At 38.0% G+C, this 14,000-nt stretch overlaps 1 protein-coding gene across 2 annotated transcripts in view; it reads right to left on the bottom strand.

Moving 5' to 3' along the window:
• Positions 1-631: 631 nt before the first annotated feature.
• vwa8 (von Willebrand factor A domain containing 8) overlaps positions 632-14,000 on the bottom strand; it is a 212,249-nt gene continuing 198,880 nt past the window's right edge. The window contains exons 45-46 of one of the 2 annotated variants that reach the window (XM_072914532.1): positions 11,669-11,779; positions 632-1,183 (exon numbers count right to left, since the gene is read on the bottom strand). In XM_072914532.1, the coding sequence (XP_072770633.1) occupies positions 11,671-11,779 (109 nt within the window). In that variant the 3' untranslated portion in view covers positions 632-1,183; positions 11,669-11,670. Of the gene's footprint in view, positions 1,184-6,260; positions 7,396-11,668; positions 11,780-14,000 lie in introns of those variants that run through there. The other variant, XM_061970810.2, reaches the window with a different exon arrangement.

The raw sequence follows: 14,000 nt of genomic DNA, 5'->3' as shown, positions 1-14,000 counted from the left end.
CATTTAGAGTTCGGAAATCGGTTAAAAAAATATATGGTCTTTTTTCTGCAACATCAAGGTATATATTGACGCTTACATAGGTCTGGTGATAATGTTCCCCTTTAAAGGGTAAATCCAATTAAAACAGTAAATAGAAATCAAAATTTTAACAACACAGTTTTTGTTTGTAATTAGTTTTTAATCTTCATTATTTACTTCATGTTGTTACAGTATGTCTCTATATACACATTTAAAAAAAAAATTTTTTTTTAAATAATTTTGGCCAAAGGGGGCGCATTTACATTTCTTACACACACTTGTTATTACATATGTTGGCCAGAGGGGGAGCACTTTTAAAACCGACACACAGTCAATTTGAAAAATCCGTCCTTTTTGGGACCACCCTCATTTTTGATAGATTTCACCACCAGGGAGCAAATGAGACATTCTCTGTTAGATGCAATGGTCCCGTATTGGGACCATGACTTCGGTCCTAACTTGTTCACTTTGAAGGTACTTTTCCTTGTTGGTGTCTTAAGAAGGGTAGAAATACAAGAACACACACACATACACACACACATACACACACGTATAGTTACGAAATCTTGTGACCACGTTGTAACATTCCTGCGGTGTGAAGTCCATCACGCTGACAGTGCGAGCATCAATCACCCTGCTTGGCTAAAGAGTCGCCACCCTAACGGACCCCCATGCCGACCCCCCCGACCCCTCGCCTGAGTTGCCGTGACATTAGCGGTCAATCCCAGCCATCAATCAATCTCGCGTGTGGCGCGGGGGCCAGTCCAAACACACACATTTTTTTAAGTAAACCGACCCATTTCAATCCGGCACGCTGCCCGTCTAGGCGGGCCTCTTTGTTTATAAGCCTCACGCAGCATGTCAATAAAATGATAGAGAGCAGGAAGCAAAAGGGAGAAAGTGTAAAAGGGAGGGACCGTGTAATTACCAGAGGTCGTGGCATTGTGGGGGAACAGTGGTGCATTGTGGGAGATTCCGCATGACGGGATAGCAGCGTGAGCGGTAGCCAGGGTGAGGAGAAGGTGCGTTAACAGATGATTACAACTCACGGAAAAAGTCTAGGCGTGGGTGGGCGGCGAGGGTGGGGGGCATTCCGAGAAGGGTCGTGAGTTCCACGAAGGAGTAGTAGCTGGTGTGTTCTCTCCTGTAGGCTCTCGCCTTGGACCTTCAAAGAAAAACAGCTGACAAAAAGGCTTTCTTCTTGTCAGAATTTGGTGTGAAATTGTACAAGGGTAAAACATTCAATCGAGATCAATTTATTTTTAAAAGTCCTTTTTATAACTATTATTCTGCTCCGCCGCTCCCAGCCTGTGGAACGCTCTCCCTGACCACCTGAGGGCACCACAGACTGTGGATGCTTTTAAAAAAGGCTTAAAAACTTTTTTTTAGATATATGCATACTAGTTTGAGCTATTTGGCTGTTCTAGTTTTTATTTTTATTTATTTTTTATCATCATTTTTTTTTTTTTTAATACACTGTAGCACTTTGAGGTTGTTTACTCAATGTAAAGTGCTTTTTACAAATAAAATCTATTATTATTATTATTAATACTAGTGTCACTACCTAGGAATGGGCAAAACAAATGACCAAACTTCGGTGGAAAAATAGGAAGGGGATTCATATGGTTTACCTGACACATGAAACGTGACAAATTTAGAGCGGGCACTGTCCACTTTAGCCGCCAGATGGCAGTGGAGTGCTGAATATCTTAATTCCAACTTTGACCACAGTCGATCCAAGAGTGGCGCTTTCCATTATTTTCAGCAGACTGCATCCAAACTGATTAACCCCCCTCTTCCTCTTACGCGAGATAAACCCAGGAATGGGGCCATATGAATCCCTTCCCTACTGTACTGAAAGGACACAAAAAACAGTCTCGATAAACCATATTGGAAAACAAACGGGACTTGAAATGGCCATTTTGGGGGAAAACCAAAAAAACTAAACAAATCTAAGGGACTTTGACAAAAAAGTAAAGTATGTCTACTAAACAGATGGACGATGAACTATTGCGAAGAAAATTAGCCTGTGACAAAGACACACGACCGAGCAACCCAAAGGTCAAATAACTGTTCTACATGGTCTTAGTTTTATAAAACATGGTACCCAAATATAGCATGTTATGTTAGCATGTGAATATTTATGCTGGCATTTTAGGTCATTCTATAAAATACAAACCTGAAAATAACTCAATATTTTGTTATTTGGCACCATACTACTAATAATAATAATAGATTTTATTTGTAAAAAGCACTTTACATTGAGTAAACAACCTCAAAGTGCTACAGTGTATTAAAAAAAATAAAAATAAAAAGATAACAAAATATAAATAAAAACAAAAACTAGAACAGCCAAATAGCTAAAAATAGTATGCATACATCTAAAAAAAAAAAAAGCTTTTTTAAATAGAAGGGTTTTTAAGCCTTTTTTAATAGCATCCACAGTCTGTGGTGCCCTCAGGTGGGCAGGGAGAGCGTTCCACAGCCCGGTCTCTCATACTGCTATTTCCTGCACGGGAACAGTTAGCACGAATGCTAACTGTTCCCATATCAGCAGGATTCTGCTAGCATTTTTAGCAAATGTTTTAACATATTAAAAGGAAAGAAATCAAGGATTTCAGTACTTGCTGCTACACTTTTAGTTTACTTAAGTTATGTTAGCACACTAAAAAATGGTATCCTTTTAAAGCAGTTTACCAAGAGTACGTCATTTTAGACACGCATTCAAGTTAGGTTGCACAATACTCACCTTGTTACGTGAAACCCATCCATCCATCCATTTTCTACCGCTTGTCCCTTTTGGGGTCGCGGGGGGGGGGGTGCTGGAGCCTATCTCAGCTGCATTCGGACGGAAGGCGGGGTACACCCTGGATAAGTCGCCACCTCATCGCAGGACCAACACATATAGACAGATAACTAGGGCCAATTTAGTGTTGCCAATCAACTTAACCCCAGGTGCATGTTTTTGGAGGTGGGAGGAAGCCGGAGTACCCGGAGGGAACCCACGCAGTCACGGGGAGAACATGCAAACTCCACACAGAAAGATCCCTGAGCCCGGGATTGAACCCAGGACTTACGTGTTGTGATGTTAATGCAAAAATAGGTAAAAGTCAGTTTTTGGTCTCTTTCGATGTCGAGACACCAAACTGAACCCGACTATCAGAAGTTGAATAAGACACGCTGACAAACAACAGCAACGGAGAGGGAGCCTCTTCTTTAAGCATCATTTTATCCAAAAGGAGACTGAGGGCATTAGGGAAATGGAGCACTGCAGCAGTTCAGAGCCAGAAAAAACAACAAGAACTATTGGAGAATTTTGCTTTTATTAAAATCAGTCATTTTAATTTATTTACCATCACTTAAGTTAATATGTACAATTATATATTTACCGTATTATTTTTCGGAGTATAAGTCGCACCTGCCGAAAATGCATAATAAAGAAGGAAAAAAGTTGCACTGGAGCCCGGCCAAACTATGAAAAAAACTGCGACTTTTAGTCCGAAAAATACGGTATATACGATATATGTGTACTGTATGATTGATGCACATTTTTATATGTCACCGGCATGAAGTTATTTAATCAAGGACGTTTAATGCGGTCACATTAAAATGGGACATCAATGATCGATCAACACTGGTGCGGTTCTATTGATCCGCTCAGTCCAACATACTGTGATTAGCTGAGTGCGTGCAGTAGGCCATTATTTTTCAGATATTGCTGACACAGCAGTCATTCTGTTGCAAAATCCTGTTTTTGCCCCACGAGACTGATATTTTTAGAATAATGTTCCTGTTTCTGCCATCTCTCGCCTCCATTAAAAAAACTCTGCCAGGCAACTACGGGTGTAACGGTACACAAACATTTCGGTTCGGTACATACCTCGGTTTAGAGGTCACGGTTCGGTTCGTTTTCGGTACAGTACGAAAACAACTAAATATACATTTTTTGGGTTATTTACTTACCAAATTTGCAAAATCTTCCACCAAAAATATTTTTCTTAGTGGAATATTTAAAGTGAAGTAATGGGAACCTTGGATAGGTCAATAATTCATAATAACATTGATTTTGATTCAATATTATGTTTTGAGCAATGACAGTTTGAAAGAAAAAAAAACAGCTTTGTTTTATTAGTCAACATTGCAACTTTTTCTAAATTACATTTAACCTTTAAGCTTTTTTATTTCACTTTTGTTATGTTTTTGTTTATTTTAATAGTATTTTAATAATGATAATATTTTAATAATAATTTAATAGTATTTTATTTATCTATTATTTATTTATTTTATTTTTGTTTATTTTAATAGTATTTTTAGAATGTGCCTTTAAAACATTATCTGTGGGCCGCAAATGGCCTCCGGGGCACACTTTTGACACCCCTGCTATAGATAATAAAAAATGAAATGTGATACATCTATGGATAAAAAGCAGAGCCTGGCGACGTTTATCATAACTCTCTCTCTCTCTCTGTCTCTGCCCCTCCCTCACCAATGCTGCTGCGTGCACAATTTGTTTTGTTTTTAACCCCTTCTTAACCCTGAACGTACATTGAAAATACACGCAACCCTAACTCAAAATGCCGGACATTTGAGGCATTTAAAGGGGAACATTATCACAATTTCAGAAGGGTTAAAACCATTAAAAATCAGTTCCCAGTGGCTTATTTTATTTTTCGAAGTTTTTTTCAAAATTTTACCCATCACGCAATATCCCTAAAAAAAAGCTTCAAAGTGCCTGATTTTAACCATCGTTATATACACCCGTCCATTTTCCTGTGACGTCACATAGTGATGCCAACACAAACAAACATGGCAGATAGAACAGCAAGCTATAGCGACATTAGCTCGGATTCAGACTCGGATTTCAGCGATTCAACAGATTACGCATGTATTGAAACGGATGGTTGTAGTGTGGAGGCAGGTAGCGAAAACGAAATTGAAGAAGAAACTGAAGCTATTGAGCCATATCGGTTTGAACCGTATGCAAGCGAAACCGACGAAAACGACACGACAGCCAGCGACACGGGAGAAAGCGAGGACGAATTCGGCGATCGCCTTCTAACCAACGATTGGTATGTGTTTGTTTGGCATTAAAGGAAACTAACAACTATGAACTAGGTTTACAGCATATGAAATACATTTGGCAACAACATGCACTTTGAGAGTGCAGACAGACCAATTCAGGCGCTCTAAGAACATATATTTTTCCACGATTTCAGCACTCAGGTTAACCATACCTAAATAGACACAAAATACTGCATTACACAAGACTACCCGAATGTACTCGAATGATTGAAAAAAATAAATGTTTTTAAGCTAAATTATTGGTAAACACAGTTTATGTATAATAATTTACATAAAATCGCGAGTAATGAATAAAGTTTTCATCAATTAATATATTCTGTAGACATACCTTCATCCGCTCTCTTTTCCTGAAAGCTGATCTGTCCAGTTTTGGAGTTGATGTCAGCATCTGCTTTGAGTGTCGCAGGATATCCACACATTCTTGCCATCTCTGTCGTAGCATAGCTTTCGTCGGTAAAGTGTGCGGAACAAACGACTGACCATTTCGTCGGCTTTCCCCACACCCTCGTATTTTGAACAAATTTCGTCCAATTTCTTGCCACTTTCGCATCTTTGGGCCACTGGTGCAACTTGAATCCGTCCCTGTTCGTGTTGTTACACCCTCCGACAACACACCGACGAAAGTGAGAAAATGGCGGATTGCTTCCCGATGTGACGTCATGTTGTGACATACTTGCCAACCTTGAGACCTCCGATTTCGGGAGGGGGGGGGGGGTGTGAAGGGGTGGGGGCGTGGTTGAGGGCGGGGCTAAGAGGGGAGGAGTATATTTACAGCTAGAATTCACCAAGTCAAGTATTTCATATATATATATATATATATATATATATATATATATATATATATATATATATATAAGAAATACTTGACTTTCAGTGAATTCTAGCTGTGTATGTATATATATATATATATTTATATATATAAATAAAATACATACTTGAATTTCAGTGTTCATTCAATTTCAGTGTTCATTTATTTACACATATACACACACATAACACTCATCTACTCATTGTTGAGTTAAGGGTTGAATTGTCCATCCTTGTTCTATTCTCTGTCACTATTTTTCTAACCATGCTGAACACCCTTTCGCAGGTACCCAGAAAGGTTTCGAGTACCACCAAAAAAACGGAATCTCTGAAGACAGTATAAAAATCTGTGTTAAAGGTGTACAAATACTGTTTGTATAATAAGCATGTTATTTTTTTTTTACAAATGAGGGTTAAGAGTTCAATACTAAAAAAAAAAAAAAGAATGTGGCTTAAGTACAGTTTTTTAATTGAGCTGCTGCATTTTTTGGTTGGGTTGTTTATTTATTTTGAGTAACTTCTATACATTTCTAAAAGGGGAATAATGTAATAGAGTGATCTATGTTTGTCTGTTGCCATCTCCTGGTGAATGTTGGCTATAGCGTACTGGGGTTACTTTTTGGTTGGCCAACGATTTACGTGGTGTTGCGCACCTGACGTCACTCAGGTCCGCATGGAGCTGGAGGGGGCGTGGCTTCCAGCTCCGCCTGAATTTCGGGAAATTTTCGGGAGAAAATTTGTCCCGGGAGGTTTTCGGGAGAGGTGCTGAATTTCGTGAGTCTCCCGGAAAATCCGGGAGGGTTGGCAATTGGCAAGTATGCGTTGTGACGTCATCGCTCCGAGAGCGAATAATAGAAAGCCGTTTAATTCGCCAAAGAGGACATGTCCGGTGAAAAGAAGACGTATGGTCAGTCTATCCTATCCCGTTAGCTGATAGCATGCCTCGGTGTGTATTGTTTACACAACGTGCGTTACGCTACTTAATATTTCCGTGTGGAAACTCGTTCGGTACACCTCCGAACCGAACCGGAACCCCCGTACCGAAACGGTTCAATACAAATACACGTACCGTTACACCCTTACTGGCAACTAAACGTGATGAGGGCATATTAGTCCAGCTCCTGCTTGCTAGCAAAACTTTTATAATGAATACAGAGTCCTTTGTTGATATGTAAAAAATGCACACAAAAAAAAGAAGAAAGAAAGGCCTTGGAATTTGTGACAGGAAATGATGTCACATAGTTTGCTAGGACTGTCCCCTCACAGTGACAGCTTTGTCTGCTCCTGTGTGAACAGAGTGGGAGGTCCGTCTGTAAAATAAGATCTCAGATTCCATGCAGGACGGAATGAACGCCAGGCCACGTGAGTGACCCACACGTAGCGGGAGGTGGGCGTGGAGGGCGCCTTGAAAGAGCGTCCTCGCCAAGGTGGGACATTCCCCCCCAACCATTCCCGAGACGCTCGCCATTTCCCGAGGACTGGTCTGTCCTGATGATAAATGAGCAGAAAGGTGGCAGGGTAAGGTTGTGGCCTTTGTACGTCGCCGCGATGAGACAAACACCACCACAATTGGGTGGGCGTGTTTGGTCTTTTGTGAGGCTGGCGAGTTGATGCGAGGTTCGAAGACATCTGGGAAATAATAAACTCACCTGCCTGTGCGAAACTCTAATCGTACAATAAATACAACTTGGCGGACACATGGCGATAAAGTCCTGACGATGACGTATACGTGACATTTACATTATGGTTGTATGTCAATGAGTGTTTACATTTTTTATGTAAGTGTGAATAGACAGACTTTTTACACCACGTGGGTCTGTAAATAGACATACAGTTCCTATATTGAAAATGCTATGTGAGCGTGTGCATAAGAGGTTAAAAAAGCTTGTGCACACGTAAGTAGACAGGTGTGTATGTGAATTGACAAACACATTTTTTAAATTGTGTGTTTAACAGATGTATTTTGAACGGACAAACATGTTTAAAGTCTGTGTGTATGTGAATGGCCAAGCATATTTAAATAACTAATTCAAATAGTTTGTGCAAGTGGATGGACAAACATGTTTAAATTATGTGTGTATGTGAATAGACAAACATGTTTAATTTCTGTGTGTATTCAGAACGAAAAACCTTGTTAAAATGCTGTGTGTATGTGGATGAAAAAACATTTTTCAATGATGTGTGTATGGACAAACGCATTCAAATAGTTTGTGCACGTGGACGGACAAACATGTTTAAATTCTGTGTGTATGTGAATAGACAAACATGTTTAATTTCTGTGTGCATTCAGAACGAAAAACCTTGTTAAAATGCTGTGTGTATGTGGATGAAAAAACATTTTTCAATGATGTGTGTATGGACAAACGCATTCAAATAGTTTGTGCACGTGGACGGACAAACATGTTTAAATTCTGTGTGTATGTGAATAGACAAACATGTTTAATTCCTGTGTGCATTCAGAACGAAAAACCTTGTTAAAATGCTGTGTGTATGTGGATGAAAAAATGTGTTTAAATGATGTGTGTATGTGAATGGACAAACACATTTAAATGGTTTGTTCACGTGGATGGATAAACATATTGAAATTCTGTCTATGTGAATGGACAAACATGTTTAAATTATGTGTGTATGTGAATGGACAGACATGTTTGAATTATGTGTGTATGTAAATGAACAAACACATGTAAATAGTTTGTGCGTGTATATATAGTTTGTGTACATGTATCTGTGTATATATGAATAGACAAACATATTTAATTCCGGTATGTATTCAGAACGAGAAACCTTGTTAAAATATGTGTGTATGTGGATGAAAAAACATATTTTTAAATCGGTGTGTATGTGAATGGACAAACATGTTTAAAATATGTGTGTAAGTGAATGGACAAACGCATTTATATGGTTTGTTCACGTGGATGGATAAACATATTGAAATTCTGTCTATGGTAATGGACAAACATATTTAAATTATATGTGTATGTGAATGGACAGACATGTTTGAATTATGTGTGTATGTGAATGGTCAAACACATTTAAATAGTTAATGTATGTAAATGAACAAACACATTTAAATAGTTTGTGCATGTGTATATAGTTTGTGTACATGTATCTGTGTATATATATGAATAGATAAACATATTTAATTTCGGTGTGTATTCAGAACGAGAAACCTTGTTAAAATCTGTGTGTATGTGGATGAAAAAACATGTTTAAAATCGGTGTGTATGTGAATGGACAAACATGTTTAAAATATGTGTGTATGTGAATGGACAAACATATTTATAATGGTTTGTTCACCTGGATGGATAAACATATTGGAATTATGTGTGTATGTGAATGGACAAACTTTTTTTTTTAAATGATGTGTGTATGTGAATGGACAGACATGTCTAAATTCTGTGTGTATGTGAATGAACAAACATGTTTAAATTGTGTGTATACTGAATGGACAAACATGTTTACATTATGTGTTTGTGTGAATCAACAGACATGTTTAAATTATAGGTGTATGTGAATGAACAAACATACATTTATGTGAATGGAAAACACAGTTGAATTGTTTGTACGTGTGGATGGACAAACATTTTTAAATTATGTGTTTATGTGAATAGACAAACGTGTTTAAATTGTGTGTGTAAGTGAATAGACAACCATGTTGAAATTCTTTGTGTATTCTGAATAGACAACCATGTTGAAATGATGAGTGTATGTGGATGGAAAAACATGTTTAAATTCTGTGTGAAAGGACAAAGGTGTTTAAATTATGTGTGTATGCGAATGGACAAACACATTTAAATGGTTTGAGGACATGGATGGATGAACTTATTTAAACTCGGTGTGTATTCTTAATGGGTGAACATGATTAAATTATGTATGTATTTGAATGGATTTACAGTACATATTTAAATCCTGTGTGCATATGAATGGACAGACATGTGTAAAATATGTGTGTATATGAATTGACAAACGCGTTTATATGGTTTGTTCACGTGGATGGATAAACATATTGAAATTCTGTCTATGGTAATGGACAAACATATTTAAATTATATGTGTATGTGAATGGACAGACATGTTTGAATTATGTGTGTATGTGAATGGTCAAACACATTTAAATAGTTAATGTATGTAAATGAACAAACACATTTAAATAGTTTGTGCATGTGTATATAGTTTGTGTACATGTATCTGTGTATATATATGAATAGATAAACATATTTAATTTCGGTGTGTATTCAGAACGAGAAACCTTGTTAAAATCTGTGTGTATGTGGATGAAAACACATGTTTAAAATCAGTGTGTATGTGAATGGACAAACATGTTTAAAATATGTGTGTATGTGAATGGACAAACATATTTATAATGGTTTGTTCACCTGGATGGATAAACATATTGGAATTATGTGTGTATGTGAATGGACAAACTTTTTTTTTTAAATGATGTGTGTATGTGAATGGACAGACATGTCTAAATTCTGTGTGTATGTGAATGAACAAACATGTTTAAATTGTGTGTATACTGAATGGACAAACATGTTTACATTATGTGTTTGTGTGAATCAACAGACATGTTTAAATTATAGGTGTATGTGAATGAACAAACATACATTTATGTGAATGGAAAACACAGTTGAATTGTTTGTACGTGTGGATGGACAAACATTTTTAAATTATGTGTTTATGTGAATAGACAAACGTGTTTAAATTGTGTGTGTAAGTGAATAGACAACCATGTTGAAATTCTTTGTGTATTCTGAATAGACAACCATGTTGAAATGATGAGTGTATGTGGATGGAAAAACATGTTTAAATTCTGTGTGAAAGGACAAAGGTGTTTAAATTATGTGTGTATGCGAATGGACAAACACATTTAAATGGTTTGAGGACATGGATGGATGAACTTATTTAAACTCGGTGTGTATTCTTAATGGGTGAACATGATTAAATTATGTATGTATTTGAATGGATTTACAGTACATATTTAAATCCTGTGTGCATATGAATGGACAGACATGTGTAAAATATGTGTGTATATGAATTGACAAACGCGTTTAAATTCTATAAGCACGTGAATGAACAGGTAAGTTCAAATTCTGTATGTACTGTATGTGAATGGACCAACGAGTTTGAATTCTGTGTGTATGTGAATAGACCAACAGGCGTTGACACGACGTGGGCATGTTAATGGGCAGACTGTTTACAAATGGACACACGATACCTATTTTTAAATCATTTTTGAACATGTGTGAAAACCATACCGTTATATGTGTATGTGAATGGACAAACGTGTGCGGGATACGACCGACCCAATTTTTTTTTATTTTTTTTTAAGCATGAAGTCAAGTGTCAGAAATATGAATGTGTGTGTGTGTGTGTGTGTTTGCTGTCCTTAAAAATGGCCAACTCGCATAACTTACTACTCTGCGTGTGTATGGTCAAATCTACCTAGCAACAGCGGTCGGTACTCACAACTACAAAAGTGAAATCTTTTTTTTTTTACTTTGTGTGTTTTGCATTCTGAAGTGAGGTTGCAACTCTCTACTCCCATCTAGTGCTTGATATATTTTTTTCAACGTTCTAGCTATAGTGGAAAGGGGGGCCCTCACAACCTACTGACCAAATGTGGGTCCACACAAAGTAGGCAAGACATGTATGCACGTGTGTGTGTGTGTGTGTGTGTGTGTGTGTGTGTGTGTGTGTGTGTGTGTGTGTGTGTGTGTGTGTGTGTGTGTGTGTGTGTGTGTGTCATCAGTCTAAGGTACCATCAAGCACTGGACAGCATGGTGGACGTGAAGATCTGCTGCAGTATTTGCGGAATCTGTTTGGTGTCCATGGCGACAAAGGATCTCCCGGCCGGAAGGGTCTTTTGGAGTCTGAGACGAAAAAAAAAAGAGGCAGAGAAGTATTTGTCTGCAAAATAAAAAAAGACAAAATGTTCTAGTCTGTCTTTCACTCATTGGCGTGAATAGAGCGGCCAATGACTTGAACAAAGAAGAGGAAGCCCACATAGTTAACAATGGAGGAGAACAATGGAGGACATGCAGCATGAGGTGTATTTTCTTCTTATTATTATTATTACAAGAAGCAGACATCAAGCCTTGTTATTTTCTGCTGAAGACCATTCGTTATGACCGACCTAACTCTGCCCCTTTTTCAAAATTTGAACACTGGAATCCATACTTGCCAACCTTGAGACCTCCGATTTCGGGAGGTGGGGGGCGTGGTCGGGGGTGGTGCGGGGGCGTGGTTAAGATATATATATATAAGAAATACTTGACTTTCAGTGAATTCTAGCTATATATATATTTTATTACATATATATATATATATATATATATATATATATATATATATATATATATATATATATATATATATATATATATAAATAAAATAAATACTTGAATTTCAGTGTTCATTTATTTACACATACACACACCCACATAACACTCATCTACTCATTGTTGAGTTAAGGGTTGAATTGTCCATCCTTGTTCTATTCTCTGTCACTATTTCAGAACACACACATTATACAAATATACATTATAAAATCAATAAGAAAACGGGAGCTCTAATTTGGGAGTCTGAATTAGGATCAGAAGTTCCTATATAAACATTGCGCACTCACGTCGCCTTTTTGTATTGATTACGGCAGCTGTGCACTGGATTCATTCACAAATACAAACTACAACTCACAAACACTTTAGAGTTAGGCTCCACCATCAGAATGTGTACTTAAACTTATAAAGATCACATGGATATTATTCAGTGAGTTGATTCACCAAAACTAACCTGTTATACAGGAGGAAAAAGCACACAGGACGTTTCAATTGTTCACAGACTGGTCGCTCTCATCAGAATGACTAGACACTTCCGGTCTGCAGGTGATAGCATTCAATTGGGAAGAAACGCCCTACTGCCCCCTACTGACCAATGTGAATACTGATAAATGTGTAATGACAGCTCCAAAAACGAATTCAAACCACAAAATAAAATAAATAAATCAACACAAAAATGTGACACATTATGGGTGGGTCACATATGCATGTACAGTAGATGGCAGTATTGTCCTGTTTAAAAGTGTCACAACATTGCTGTTTGCGGCAGACGAACTGCTTTACGGTAGACGAAAACTTGACTGTTGTTGTGTGTTGTTACCGCGCTGGGAGGACGTTAATGAAACTGCCTAACAATAAACCCACATAAGAAACCAAGAACTCGCCCTCGATCATTAGCTGTTTATATTGTGGGAAAGCGGACGTGTGAACAGGCTGTCAACACGTCACTCAGGTCCGCATGGAGCTGGAGGGGGCGTGGCCTCCAGCTCCGCCTGAATTTCGGGAGATTTTCGGGAGAAAATTTGTCCCGGGAGCTTTTCGGGAGAGGCGCTGAATTTCGGGAGTCTCCCGGAAAATCCGGGAGGGTTGGCAAGTATGCTGGAATCCCCCCCCCAAAAAATGCATATCAAACTGAACCAATGTGTATTCCTTGTTGGCTTTAGTTTATTGTCTTATTCTCCAAAGTTGATCATAATTCAGTTTGTTTTGAATCTAATCTAAAGGAAACAGGAATAATTATTGTTCCAGGGTTGAACGTCCTTAAAAATGTCATTAACTGGTCAAATTGCAAAATGTGTTGTTCAACTTTAGAATCAGGTTTCTAAGAGACTTTGTATGTAGAGATGTCCGATAAAATCGGAAATGATCGGTATCGGTTTCAAAATTATCGGTATCGGTTTCAAAAAGTAAAATGTATGACATTTTAAAACGCCGCTGTGTACACGGGACGTAGGGGGAAGTACAGAGAGCCAATATACCTTAAAACAGTGTTTTTCAACCACTGTGCCGCGGCACACTAGTGCAGTGTTTTTCAACCTTTTTTGAGCCAAGGCACATTTTTTGCGTTCAAAAAATCCGGAGGCACACCACCAGCAGAAATCATAAACTCAGTTGACAGTTAAAAGTCGTTGTCGCAATTGTTGGATGTGCCTTTAAAGCATCACTATAGCTCTTGTCTCAAAGTAGGTGTACTGTCACCACCTGTCACATCACGCCATGACTTATTTGGAGTTTTTTTTGCTGTTTTCCTGTGTGT

The sequence above is a fragment of the Nerophis lumbriciformis genome, linkage group LG13, assembly GCF_033978685.3.
Source record: "Nerophis lumbriciformis linkage group LG13, RoL_Nlum_v2.1, whole genome shotgun sequence".
In the NCBI taxonomy this organism is placed as follows: Eukaryota; Metazoa; Chordata; class Actinopteri; order Syngnathiformes; family Syngnathidae; genus Nerophis; species Nerophis lumbriciformis.
Note: the sequence above shows the minus strand (reverse complement) of the source record. Positions and strands in the feature narration are given on the sequence as shown.